Here is a 13732-nt window from a genome sequence, read left to right on the forward strand (position 1 = left end):
GTAAAGCACTTGGGGGTTCAGGGTGCTCACCACACATCTAGATAAGTTCCCTGAGGGGTCTAGTTTCCAAAATGGTGTCACTTGTGGGGGTTTTCCACAGTTTAGGCACATCAGGGGCTCCCCAAATGCAACATGGCGTCCGCTAATTATTCAAGCAAATTTTACAATCAAAAAGTCAAATGGCGCTCCTTCCCTTCCGAACCCTGCAGTGCACCCAAACAGTGGTTTTCCCCCACATATGGGGTATCTGCTTACTCAGGAGAAATTACACAACAAACTGTATGGTGTAATTTCTCCTGTTACCCTCATTAAAATGCAAAATTGGGGGCTGAAAAACATTTTTGTGGGAAAAATGTGAAAATGTTATTTTTACGGCTCAATGTTCTAAACTTCTGTGAAGCACCTGGGGGTTCAAGGTGCTCACCACACATCTAGATAAGTTCCCTGAGGGGTCTAGTTTCCAAAATGGTGTCACTTGTGGGGGGTTTCCACTGTTTAGGCACATCAGGGGCTCCCCAAATGCAACATGGCGTCCGCTAATTATTCAAGCAAATTTTACAATCAAAAAGTCAAATGGCGCTCCTTCTCTTCCGAGCTCTGTCGTTCGCCCAAACAGTGGTTTTTCCCCACGTATGGGGTATCTGCTTGCTCAGGGGAAATTGCACAACAAATTTTGGGGTCCATTTCTTCCTGTTACCCTTCCGAAAATAAAAAAAATTGGATCTAAAGTAACATTTTTGTGAAAAAAGTTAAATGTTAATTTTTTTCTTCCACATTCCAAAAATTCCTGCAAAGCACCTGAAGGGTTAATAAAGTTCTTGAATGTGGTTTTGAGCACCTTGAGGGGTGCAGTTTTTAGAATGGTGTCACTTTTGGGTATTTTTTGTCATAAAGACCCCTCAAAGTGACTTCAAATGTGATGTGGTCTCTAAAAAAATGGTTTTGTAAATTTTGTTGGAAAAATGAGAAATTGCTGGTCAACTTTTAACCCTTATAGCTCCCTAATAAAAAAAAAATTGGTTCCAAAATGATGTAAAGTAGACATGTGAGAAATGTTATTTATTAACTATTTTGTGTGACATATCTCTCTGATTTAAGGGCATAAAAATTCAAATTTGGAAAATTGCAAAATTTTCTAAATTTTCGCCAAATTTCCGTTTTTTTCACAAATAAACGCAAGTGATATCGAAGAAATTTTACCACAATTATGAAGTACAATATGTCACGAAAAAACAATCTCAGAATCAGGGGGATCCGTTAAAGCGTTCCAGAGTAATTACCTCATAAAGTGACAGTGGTCAGAATTGTAAAAATTGGCCTGGTCATTAACGTGCAAACCACCTTGGGTTGTAAAGGGGTTAAAGGGCTTTTCCCACGAACAAAAGTTCATTTAAATCAATAGATCTTGGAATGATAATAACTTCCACAACTGAATGTGTTTAATTAAAATGTTCCTGTGCTGAGATAATCTTATAAATGTGCTCCTGCTGTGTACTGTGTAATGGCTGTGTCTGACTGTACAGGAATATGGTCTGATCATACCACAGCTCCTGGACAGGGGAGGAAGCAAAAGAGTATACAGACATTACAGCAGGATAAATAAACAAAAAAGCAACCTCACCGTGTCCTATTTATATGATTCAGTCCGTCTTATAATGCTGGGGGTCTCTAACCAGTAGCCGTGACTTACGTCTTCATATAAGAAAAGAATTTTGGTGAGTCCCAAAAATAATTAAAATCCTCAATTTATTTCAAAATAATTTAAAAGATCATACAGGTTGGGAATACATCTCAGAGATGTATTTCCAACCTGTATGATCTTTTAAATTATTTTGAAATAAATTGAGGATTCTAATTATTTTTGGGACTCGCCAAAATTCTTTTCTTATTACAGCAGGATATCACAAATGATTCTTTCTTTGACGTAAAACTTTGTTTAAAAATAGGCAGGGAAATGCGTTATTTCACTAAAAGAATCAGCTGTGATCCTATCCTGTCCTGTTTGTATACTCTTTTGCTTCCTCCCCTGCCCAGGAGCTGTGGTATGATCAGACCATGTTCCATACACAGCCAGACACAGCCATTACACAGTACACAGCAGGGGCACATTTATAAGATTATCTCAGCACAGGAACATTTTATTTAAATACATTCAATTGTGGAAATTGATATTATTCCATTGATTAAAATCAACTTTTATTCGTGGGAAAACCCCTTTAAGTTTTCGTGTGATGTGGTTTATGTGGATTGAAATAAACCAACTGAACTTTAAATAGAAACGGTTCCTGTGATACCTCAGATCGCTCCCAAGTGCGTAGCGTCGTTACAGTGTATATAAGCAAACCAATCCCAAATAAGAAAAGAATCACACATAATCTGTGCACAACACTCACGTTTCAAAGGAAACCTTCAAGATTGGATACTGTTGGTCATCTGTCAGGCTGCCAGACTTGAAATGTGGCCTGAACTGGATCAAATGATTGCGTAAGATCCCCACAGATTTCTGAGCATTGGGATCCAAGCTTACCCTGCAGGAAATGCACACATTAGACTTTATACATCAAATCTGGGGGAATAAATGTAATAAAGAAGGAAAATGAAAACACAATCACGAATGTTACTGATCAAATAATTAGAAACCGAAGCAACTACACACCAACAGAAAGTGGGGTCTAAGGGGTAACATTTCTCCTTGTGGAAAGAAACAAGCATGGCATGTCAGAGTGAGGAGACTTATAAGCCATCCATGCTCCTCTGGGAAATTAAATATGCAAATTGTCTCTTCAGAGAGGTAGAGGACTAGAACTCTAGCACCATCTATTGGAAGCAGTGATCTTAAAAGTCAATATAGACCCTTTAACGAGCCTTGCACCAACAGAAAAAAACGCACTTGAAGTCATCACCCCGAATCCACCGGCAGCACCCCTACTAGATCCTCATCAGTGCTCGGCTTCATATAGTCCGAGAGAAATTGTGTGGATCTAAGTCATCACCCAAAGGCAATGTCTGCCTGGTAGTGACTGCTGAGCAATGCTGAGTCCTATTACAGTGAACAGGATAATGCTGCAATCACAGCTGCTACTGCGTAGATGAAGTGCAGGTAGACAGAGCCATGCAAACATCGCAGAGGCTGCAGAGAGTGCACAAGCACTGTAATCTCTTCATATAGCTGTTCTGGTGGGTGTTGAGAATTAGCCCCCATTAGTCTGATACTGATGGCCTATACAAAGTAGTCCCTGAAAACTGTGATCCTGAAAACTTATTGAAATATATAGTATGACATGACACCAGCAAAGCCGCTACAGCAGCATGGAGACTGCCCGTGAAGCAAGTCATTGTATACTCGTAGCCAGCTAGGGGATGTGAAATTATCATCACACTAAGATAATCTATAGGTTAATACCTGAATATAATGACACTTCCTGGGGTCAAGTTCTCAAAGTCTATTTCTTGGACATATTCATTGGGTCCTTTTGTCGTCACCCCAGCTTGTCGGACAATTTTACTGTCAGCGAGCTGCAGGGTAAAAACAATTTTCATTATTTTTCTCTAAAGTGGAATTTGACAGAACCATACAATAAAACAGCAGCTGTTCTTACCTGAATGTGTTCCCTGATCTCGACAGTGTATTGTGGCAGGCCGTTAATGAAATGCTCGTCCTGTCTGTATGGCTCCGCGCTCCGCTCCACAGTCCTGGCTTCTAGTATTACCTCCTCAATTTTTCCTTCACACAGAGAAACAATGTCACACTAATGATACAGAATTTTATACTAAAATAAAGAAAGCTAACAAACATTAAAATTGCTCCACTATGATAATTTGGCTATAAAATGAAAAAGCCAACCATGACACATCTTTCTCGTAGAAGTAACTTCCTTCCATCCATAACATCTCTCATACAGCACTGTTTTTCTGTCATCCAAAAGGTACTTTCACTCTTCTTTTTTAGTCAACCAGAATGAAGGAAAGCAAGGCTCCCCTCCATTGCACAGGCTTGGCCAACAGAAATGTATCCGACAGGTTGGGAAGTTGAAAAGATTTTACACCAAGACTAAGCATCCTGAATATGGCACTTTCCCAAAAGCTTTAGATCCCTGGTCGATACTTGTAAGGTTTATCTCATTGGGATGAATGTACAGAACAGTGCAGAAGTTACTGTAGAACTAACTTTTCTTCAAAGGGTTTCTCTGAAGAGGAGTCTGAAGGGGCACACCGCTCCCCTGCCTCCTGGCTTCCCGAAGTGCGCTCCTGATGACTGACAGTTTGGGCCGGTGACATAGTTGAGCCGTCGGTGTCTATTGCTGTTAACAGAAGGATTAAGGAGCGCAGGGGCATTGAAGCTGGCTGAATCCAACGACCCAGACAAAGAGCTTGTAAGCACTGTTCTCCTTACTTAAATTAGTCACCTCTGATAAGACTACTGAAGTGGACAGTAACATAGACAACAAGCAGTAAACTATTGAATTAAAAATCCAGCCGCTCTTGGAAAAAGAGAGGATTTTTAATAACAAGTAAACTGATTGGTTTTACAAGCACTTTGTAGTTTTACCCATTGATCATGTTGAGACAACCCCTTTAATTCACAGACATTTTTATTACTTTAAATCCACAGTACCAATTTCTAGACGCAGTTTTGTCCTAGTCGTCATACACCCGGACAGTACCTGGAATGCACATCTGTGGGACCTCCTTGCTGTAGAATGAAGTTTTAGGGTCTCTAAAAGCCGTCCTAGACACGGCAACCACGGACTGGTGTGTATGGGGACAGTGACGGGTGACGGCTACAATATCCTCATCCACTTGATCCACATAAACCTTGTGGGAAAATGGGAACAAAGAAAAAGATTTCAATGTGTCCTGATGAATATGGTGCAGGTACACAAGAGTGTATTGGTGTAGTTACCTGGATGAAGCCGCGGGCTGCCAGCTCCTGATGGAGTCTGTTCAAAGCCTTCTTCCCTGATATAATGCCACTATCAGCATTCACCTCTCCGGCCCCGGGGACCGCCACACTGGGGTTCCACTTAGTGTAAAATCTCTCCTCAGACACCACAGAAATCTGCAGGGGAATGTAGCATATACTAATGACCAATACAATACTGTGCAGTCAAAAGGAACCTAAATCACAGATGCAAATTCCTTACTGTACCCTCTGCCACATGATGACATAATGGATGATTTACTACTAAAATTCAAGAGAAGCTTGGGTGCCTTTCTTGATAAATATAAAATTTCAGGTTACGGGCACTAGATTATGTGATGGGACGTTGATCCGGAGAACTAGTCTGAGCCGCATGTAAAGTTGGTAAGGAATTTTTCCCCTAACATGGAGCTATTAGTGTCTGCCCCATGGGGCTTTTGCCTTCCTCTGGATCAACATGTTAGGCTATAAGTTGAACTCGATGGACTTAAAGGGTAACTCTGGGGAGATAAAAAAAATTTGTACAGCTCCTGCCCTAATAAACTATAAAGAAGAGATACCCCATGCAGTTCTATTATCTTTACAACACTTAATTCAGTATGACAGGAGCTGCTCCTCACTGCTCCCCCCTCCTGTCTGGGACAATGTTACTCAGCAGTGTGAAGCTCTCCCCTGTGAGTAAAGGCCCCGTCACACATAACGAGATCGCTAGCGAGATCGTTGATACGTCACAGTTTTTGTGACGCAATAGCGATCTTGCTATCGATCTCGTTATGTCTGACAGGTAGCAACGATCAGGCCCCTGCTGTGAGATCGCTGATCGTTACAAAGCTTCCTGGACCATTCCTTGGTCGTTGCGCTCCCAATGGGAAGTGTGCATCGCTGTATTTGACACCTTATCAACGACCTCGTTAGCGATAAATTGGACTTTTCCGCGCCCCTCGTTCCCGATTGGTGGTCGCTACAGCGTTCTCATTTTCCACCGTGCATAAAGAAGGCAACAGAATAGCGATTCCATCCTTTGTTTCTGACCTTGTGCTGGATTGCAGATCCTAGCAGAATTCTCCGGGCTTTTGATATCTGTTCATTCGACTGAGTCCTGATTTTGTGTAATTTTATGCACGCCTTTGTGACACAGTACAGTCCCTATCAAGGTGTGGATCGTTGAAATAGCTGCTTTGTGAAAGCGTCCCAACAACCGCCGAGATCGTTAGTTAGATCGCTGGGGCGGCCGAAATCGTTGGGAAGCTCTGCATGTTTGACAGCTCCCCAGCGATCACGAAACGACTCTCCAGCGATCCCAAAACCGTGACGTAATAACGATCTCGCTAGCGATCTCGTTATGTGTGACGGGGCCTTAACAGCTAGTCTGAGAAAAGGTAGCGTGCCCACACCCATGTGCTTTGAGGAGATACAGCAATTATCAAGAGACTGGCTGTGCAGCTCCATGCTGCTACTATGAACCAGTCTCCTGATAATAGCTGTTTAGCAGGGGTGTGGGCACGCTACCTCTTCTCAGACTGGCAGTTACTCACAGCGGGGAGCTGCACACTGCTGTGTTACGTATTGTCCCAGACGGAAGGGGGGAGCAGTAAGGAGCAGCTCCTGTCACACTGAATTAAAAGTGTTATAAAGATAGTAGAACTGCACTGTGTATATCATCGTTATTAGTGTTGAGCGAGCACTAAAATGCTCGGGTGCTCGAAGCTCGGGCCGAGCTCGCCGTGATACTCGGGTGCTCGACACGAGCAACGAGCCCAATGTTAGTCTATGGGAGACTCGAGCATTTTTGCGTTGGCACCCCCGGCAGTCTTTTAAAAGCCTAACAAGTGCCCAAAACGATAGTGACAGTGCTCAAATGACATGGGGACAGCATGGGGATCACCCCAGGAAGCATTTCTGACCCCCAGGTCACTGCTGTCAACAACGTGGTCAGAGGTATTAAGCCACTTTTACGGGCTCACAATAAAACGTTCAAAAACGAAAGTGAAACTTTTTTCCTTGGAAATATGTTAAGGAACATCCTTTCCAGGGAAAAGACTTGTGTATAAGTTGAAATAAATGACCAAAAACAAAAATACTCCTCCACACCTTCGGCTATGTTCACAAGTAGCATTTTTTATGCGTTTTTGCACTTTTGTATTACTTTCAACTATGACAAATGCATTCACCGGGAAATGTCATTTTAACATTTTACAACCTTATCTGGCCATGTGCTGTGTGACACATGCATAAAGTGCTGAAAAGACATGGGAACAGCATGGGGAAGACCCCTGGAAGCATCTCTGACTCCCAGGTCACTGTCTAAAAGTGTGCCCATCATAAGTGATCCTTGCCGCATCAGAAGATGCAGACTTGCAACTATCCCCATGCAAGTTCTAGTCCCAGGGCAGTGTTCAATTGTACCTCCCCATTCCTTGCAATACAAGCGCAAGTATGCAGCCTGCCACCCACCCACCCCCAGGCTGCAATACCATACTGCTTGCTTGCTTGAACTTGAAATTGGGCCTTTTAGGCATGTGGAGGCGAAATCTGGCCACCACGTCATGGCTGTGTTGGCGGCCTGGAATCCATACTCAGTCCCCAGCCGCCTGGCGGCCAGGTATCCACGCTTGGTCCCCAGCCGCCAGGGGGCGGCCGGCTGTCCATACTCGGTCCCCAGCCGCCCCTAATTGTCCCGGTAACCTTCCCCACACTTTTCTTAGCGTGGCCTGCTTTAGGGCAGCATTGGCCGAGCCCACTGGACTATCAGACTCCTCCGGTGGGCCCTGGCTTCTCAATCAGGGGAGTTGAGAGTGCCAAGGTGAGGAGCATGATGAGGATGATCGAAGTTAGCATCTGCTTTGTTTTGTTGTAATGCAAGCGCATGTATGCAGTAGCGGCTAGGCCTGAGGTGGTCAGCGTTTGGGCGCATATCCTATCTCCTCCGAGGATTGCTGGATGTTTTCCTGCTACTATCCAAGTTCTATGACTCCCGTTAAAACAAAGCTTCAGGTGATAAATGATGGATGAGGTAGTGGCAAAGGAGAAAGAGCAGGAGGAACAGGGACCATTCACATCAATATCAGGCCAGTCAACCAGATATGTCTTGCAGGATATGTTTCTGTAACAAAAGGAGCGGTTCGGCTACACAGTTATAGGGCATACAGTGAGTGCAATGCCTACCAAAAATTTCGAGGCACTCCAATGCCCCTTGGAAATGACATGGAGGTCAGAGGGTGTTAACTAAACCTTTTTTTCCATTTATAGCAACTGGGTCTCCTGTGCACTGTTGGCCTAAGCAGTGAATGGAAGGCTTTCCAAAAATTATGAGGAACAGCAATGCCCCTTACAAGAGCCATGTGTGGCACCCCAGGGGTCTGGTCACCACAGTAATAGAGATATTACGTCGGAGAGCAAGTGGGAGGTTTCCTGGTCAGGATCCCTTAAACATGCAACATCCTCCTGCCCCAGTCCTGGGAGGGGAGAATTCTGCTCTTATAAACTGGATCTGGGGCGGGGTTGAGAGAGTCAGAACAGTCAGAGTCAGAGTGAGAGCAAGGGAAAGTAACAGCAAGGAGCTCTGTAGGAGCTAGGAGCTAAAGACCAGGGGCTGGAAGCTGAGCAGAGCTCGCCCTGGCAGAAGACAATAGGAACCGGACACAGGAGTCCGAGGCTGTGAGGACTTATATATCCAGCAGCAGAAACCAGCCGGCAGGGGATTTCAGGTCCTCTGGCCATAGAAGCCCGGAGGCTCAGTCACAAGCAAGGGACCAGCACCGCCGTCGTGGAGCGGAGGCTAACAGAAGGCCCCAAGTCACCAGCCATACTGGTGAGCACTACACGGTACACTCAGGGACGTGGGCTACTTCTACCCGCTTACAGCAAGGTAGCCAGGAAGAGTGCAGACAGACGGGGAGGCCTACAACTCCACCTGGCCAGGGGAACTCCTGCTTGCTCACAGACTGACCAGGCCTCTTATGCTAGCCAGTACTCCCGGGAGGGTCTACCTTATAATCATCAGTAAAGACCCTGAACTGCACTGCAAAGACTCTGAGTCGTTCCTGCTGCGCTCGTGCACCATCACCCCCATCATCCACACTCACTGCCCTGAGGCTATACTCCTCCCGTGGGGAGTTATCCCATTCTCTGCTGCGCACACAACACCAGCCTCAGCGGTCTGCCTCGCAGCGGTGGTACTCCCTGACCGCAATCCATGGGTGGCGCAGTCGGACAATTAACCTCAAAACCTAAGAAAGACTGCCACTGGTTTGACCAGCCTGAGCCACGGGACCGGGTCACCGCCACGGAGACTACAGACCCCAGAGACCCGGCACCGGGTATCCCACACACGTGTACACACGGCCCAGGGGGCGCGTCACATGCAGTACAGCATATTACAAACATAAGTCCCATTATTGGGGAGTGGGTCTCCCATAGCATTTGCTTATGCCTTGCAAGCAAAAGCTGCCAAAAATTAGGACGGAGCAACTTGCAATGCCCCTTACAAGAGCCATGCAGTACAGCATATTACAAACATAAGTCCCATTATTGGGGAGTGGGTCTCCCATAGTATTTGCTCATGCTTTCCAAGCAAAAGCTGCCAAAAATTAGGACGGAGCAACTTGCAATGCCCCTTACAAGAGCCCTGCAGTACAGCATATTACAAACATAAGTCCCATTATTGGGGAGTGAGTCTCGCATAGTATTTGCTTATGCCTTGCAAGCAAAAGCTGCCAAAAATTAGGACGGAGCAACTTGCAATGCCCCTTACAAGAGCCATGTAGTACAGCATATTACAAACATAAGTCCCATTATTGGGGAGTGGGTCTCCCATAGTATTTGCTTATGCCTTGCAAGCAAAAGCTGCCAAAAATTAGGACGGAGCAACTTGCAATGCCCCTTACAAGAGCCATGCAGTACAGCATATTACAAACATAAGTCCCATTATTGGGGAGTGAGTGTCCCATAGTATTTGCTTATGCCTTGCAAGCAAAAGCTGCCAAAAATTAGGACGGAGCAACTTGCAATGCCCCTTACAAGAGCCATGCAGTACAGCATATTACAAACATAAGTCCCATTATTGGGGAGTGGGTCTCCCATAGTATTTGCTTATGCTTTCCAAGCAAAAGCTGCCAAAAATTAGGACGGAGCAACTTGCAATGCCCCTTACAAGAGCCATGCAGTACAGCATATTACAAACATAAGTCCCATTATTGGGGAGTGGGTGTCCCATAGTATTTGCTTATGCCTTGCAAGCAAAAGCTGCCAAAAATAAGGACGGAGGAACTTGCAATGCTGGCACCCTGGTGGTATAGTGGTGGTGGAAGCTGAGGATAAGGAGAAGAAGATGAAACAGCCGAAAACGAGGAAGAGTATACCCATGTGTGGGTGTGAAGCGGTGCATGTGAATAAACCTCCCGAAATAACACAGTGGATTTGACTTTATGTTACTCTGCTGTCATTTGGTGGTGATGAGAAGTCTGGCCCAATCCAGCCCTTGTTCATTTTGATAAGGGTCAGCTTGTCAGCATTGTCAGTTGACAGTCGAGTGCGCTTTTCAGTTATAATTCCCCCAACGGCACTAAAAACACGCTCCGATAACACGCTAGCGGTAGGGCAGGCCAGGGACTCCAAAGCGTACAGAGCGAGTTCATTCCAAGTGTCCAGCTTGGATACCCAATAATTAAAAGGCACAGAGGAATCACGGAGGACGCTGGTAAGGTCGGCAAGGTACTCCCTCACCATCTTTTGAAACTTTCCACTCCTTGAGAGAGTACCCCGCGCCTCAGGGCCTGTAAGCTGGGCGGGTGTCAGAAAACTGTCCCAGAACGTTGACAGTGTTCCCCTGCCTCTGCTGGATTGGAGTTGCATCTCTCTCGCCTGTACGCCTTGGTTGGGCAACGAACTGTGACCTCTGCCGCTAGTGTGTTCAGATGGGAATTTTTTTAAGAGTTCTGCAGCAAGGGCCTTCTGGTACTGCCCCATTTTTGTAGACCGCTCCACCTCAGGAATAAGAGAGTGAAAGTTCTCCTTGTAGCGGGGGTCTACAAGTGTCACCAACCAGTAATGACTGTCACCCAACATTCTGACAACGCGAGGGTTACGGTTAAGGCAGCGTAACATAAAGTCAGCCAAGCGTGCCAGACTGGTAACGGGCAAGATTTCCGTGTCCTCACCAAGATGACCACTGTCAATGCTCTCCTCCTCCTCCTCCTCTTCCTCCTCCCCCCTGTCCTCAGGCCACCCACGCTGAACCGACGGTATGACACTTGTACAGGTACTACCGTCTACAACGCATGATAGCAGCTCCTGTTCTTCCTCCTCCTCCTCCTCTCCCTCATTGTCCCCCAATGCACGTTGGGATGACATGAGGCTGGGCTGTGTGTAATCGCCCGCTACGGCTTCTTGATCCATCTCATCATACTCTGGCTGCAATGCCTCCTCTTTAATTCTCTGCAGAGAGCGTTGCAAAAGACAGACAAGTGGGATGCTGACACTAATGATGGCGCCATCGCCACTCACCATCTTGGTGGCCTCCTCAAAGTTTGTCAGGATGGTACATATGTCAGACATCCAGGTCCACTCCTGAGGTCTTATGTGTGGAGTCTGACCTGAATATCGACGGCCTTGTTGCAGCTGGTACTCCACAACTGCTCACTTCTGCTCACAAATCCTTTGCAACATGTGGAGGGTAGAGTTCCAACGTGTGGGGACATCACACACCAGTCGGTGTGCCGGAAGCTGCAAACGCTGCTGCAACACAGCAAGGGCGGCGGAAGCTGTAGCCGACTTGCAAAAATGAGCTGACAGGCGGCGTACTTTCACGAGCAGATCTGGCAACTTGGGGTACGATTTAAGAAGCCGCTGAACCACGAGGTTAAGCACATGAGCCAGGCACATGGTACGTGTGTGATCTCACCTCGCCTCAGAGCCGCCACCAGGTTACCGCCATTGTCACACACGACCATGCCGGGATGTAGGTTCAGCAGTCTCAGCCACAGATCTGCCTGCTCTTTCACAGCTGTCCACAACTCACAAGCAGTGTGAGGTTTATCACCTAAGCTTATGAGTTTCAGCACAGCCTGTTGCCGCTTGGCGGAGGCAGTACTGCAATGCTTCCAGCTTGTAACTGATGTGGTGATATCTGAGATGGAGGCTGAACATGAGGAGGAGGAGGAGGAGGATGCGCAGGAGCTGTACACTGTGGGGGCAACTCAGACTGACATAGGGCCCGCAATCCTCGGTGTGGGGAGGATGTGTTCCGTCACAAGGTCCGACTGGGTCCCGGCTTCCACTATGTTTACCCAGTGTGCCGTCAGAGAGATGTACCGTCCCTGGCCACAAGCACTTGTCCACGTGTCCGTTGTCAGGTGGACTCTCCCAGTAACTGCGTTGTTGAGGGCACGGCAGATGCTTTGGGACACGTGCTTGTGTAGTGCGGGGATGGCACACCGGGCAAAATAGTGTCGGCTGGGGACCGAGTACCGAGGGACGGCCACCGCCATAAGATTGCGGAAGGATTCCGTCTCCACCAGCCTAAAAGGCAGCATTTCCAACGCAAGCAGTCGTGAAATGTGCGAATTTAGGACTGTGGCCTGTGGGGCGTTAGCTGCGAATTTCTGCTTTCGTTCAAAGGTCTGGGATATGGACAATTGAACGCTGCGGTGGGACTTGGACGTGGATGCTGTTTCTTGAGAAACTGCCATAACAAGTGAAGAGTGAGAGGAGGGGGCATCTTTACATGCAGTATGGACAGGGGATTGCCTTGCACACACAACAGGGGGTTCTATTGCACGCACAACAGTGGAAGAAGCAGTGGTGACACCCGCTGACACTGGTTGTGGACCCTGGGTTTCGCCCCACAAAGTCGGGTGCTTTGCTGCCATGTGCCTGATCATGCTGGTGGTGGTCAGGCTGGTAGTTTTGTCACCCCTGCAGATGGTGGCATGGCAGGTGGAACATATGGCCTTTTTGGGGTTATCAGCAGAGTCTTTAAAAAAATTTCAGACTCTGGAAGACCTACCGCTTGTACTGGCAACGTCCCTCGTGTTGGTGTTAAGGGGAACGGTTGCCTGCCTTCTGTCTGCGGCCACCACACTGCTTCTTCCTGCCTGTTGTGGTACTCTGCCTCCCTCCCTCTGTGTGCTGCTGGCCTCACTCTGCATGTCCTCCTTCCACGTTGGGTCAGTTACTAGATCATCCACCACCTCCTCCTCTTCCACTTGCGCACCACGATCCTCCTCCTCATTTCCTGGCAATTGTGTCTGTCATCGTCCACCTCTTGTGACAGATTGCCAACGTCGACTTCCTGTGGCCGTGGCTGTTCAAATATTTGGGCATTGCAACATGGGATCTCCTCTTCCACCACTTCAAGCGTATCAGGCGAGGGGCCCAAATATGGAAATGGACCAGTGAACAGCTCTTCAGAGTGTCCAAGTGTGGGATCACTTGCTGTCTGACGACACTCGGCATGGTGGGAGGAAGGAGCATCAGGGTGAGGAGGAGTATGCGGTCGAGACTCACGGCTACTAAGAGTTGACCGTGTGGAAGACAGACCGGAGGTGGTGGTGCCCAGGTAACTGGAAGTATTATCTGCTATCCAATTAATAACCTGTTCACACTGATCAGTTCTCAATACTGGTGTTGTTCTGTGCTTCCCTAGTAATTCGGTCAAGAAGTGGGAGCGAGAAGATGTGGCTGTTGGTTGTGGCACATTTTCACCTTGGCCACGGCCCCGTCCTCTGCACGAACCATCACCAGAACATCCACTTCCACGTCCCTTGCCACGCGCCTTGCCCATTGTAAATGAAGTAAAATAGCTAACACTTG

The 13732-nt window shown here is 47.0% G+C and overlaps 1 protein-coding gene across 5 annotated transcripts in view; it reads right to left on the minus strand.

The window, feature by feature from the left end:
• Positions 1–13732, minus strand: part of AGL (amylo-alpha-1,6-glucosidase and 4-alpha-glucanotransferase) — a 162962-nt gene that overhangs the window by 40686 nt on the left and 108544 nt on the right. For all 5 annotated transcript variants that reach the window (XM_073643068.1, XM_073643070.1, XM_073643067.1 and 2 more), the window contains 5 exons: positions 4904–5059; positions 4665–4815; positions 3600–3724; positions 3404–3516; positions 2394–2528 (listed from right to left, as the gene is read on the minus strand). In XM_073643068.1, coding sequence (XP_073499169.1) covers positions 2394–2528; positions 3404–3516; positions 3600–3724; positions 4665–4815; positions 4904–5059 — 680 coding nt within the window. The remainder of the gene's footprint in view (positions 1–2393; positions 2529–3403; positions 3517–3599; positions 3725–4664; positions 4816–4903; positions 5060–13732) is intronic.

Source organism: Phyllobates terribilis, unplaced genomic scaffold (genome assembly GCF_046119375.1).
Source record: "Phyllobates terribilis strain yellow unplaced genomic scaffold, ASM4611937v1 Scaffold_8__6_contigs__length_399053987, whole genome shotgun sequence".
Lineage (NCBI taxonomy): Eukaryota > Metazoa > Chordata > Amphibia > Anura > Dendrobatidae > Phyllobates > Phyllobates terribilis.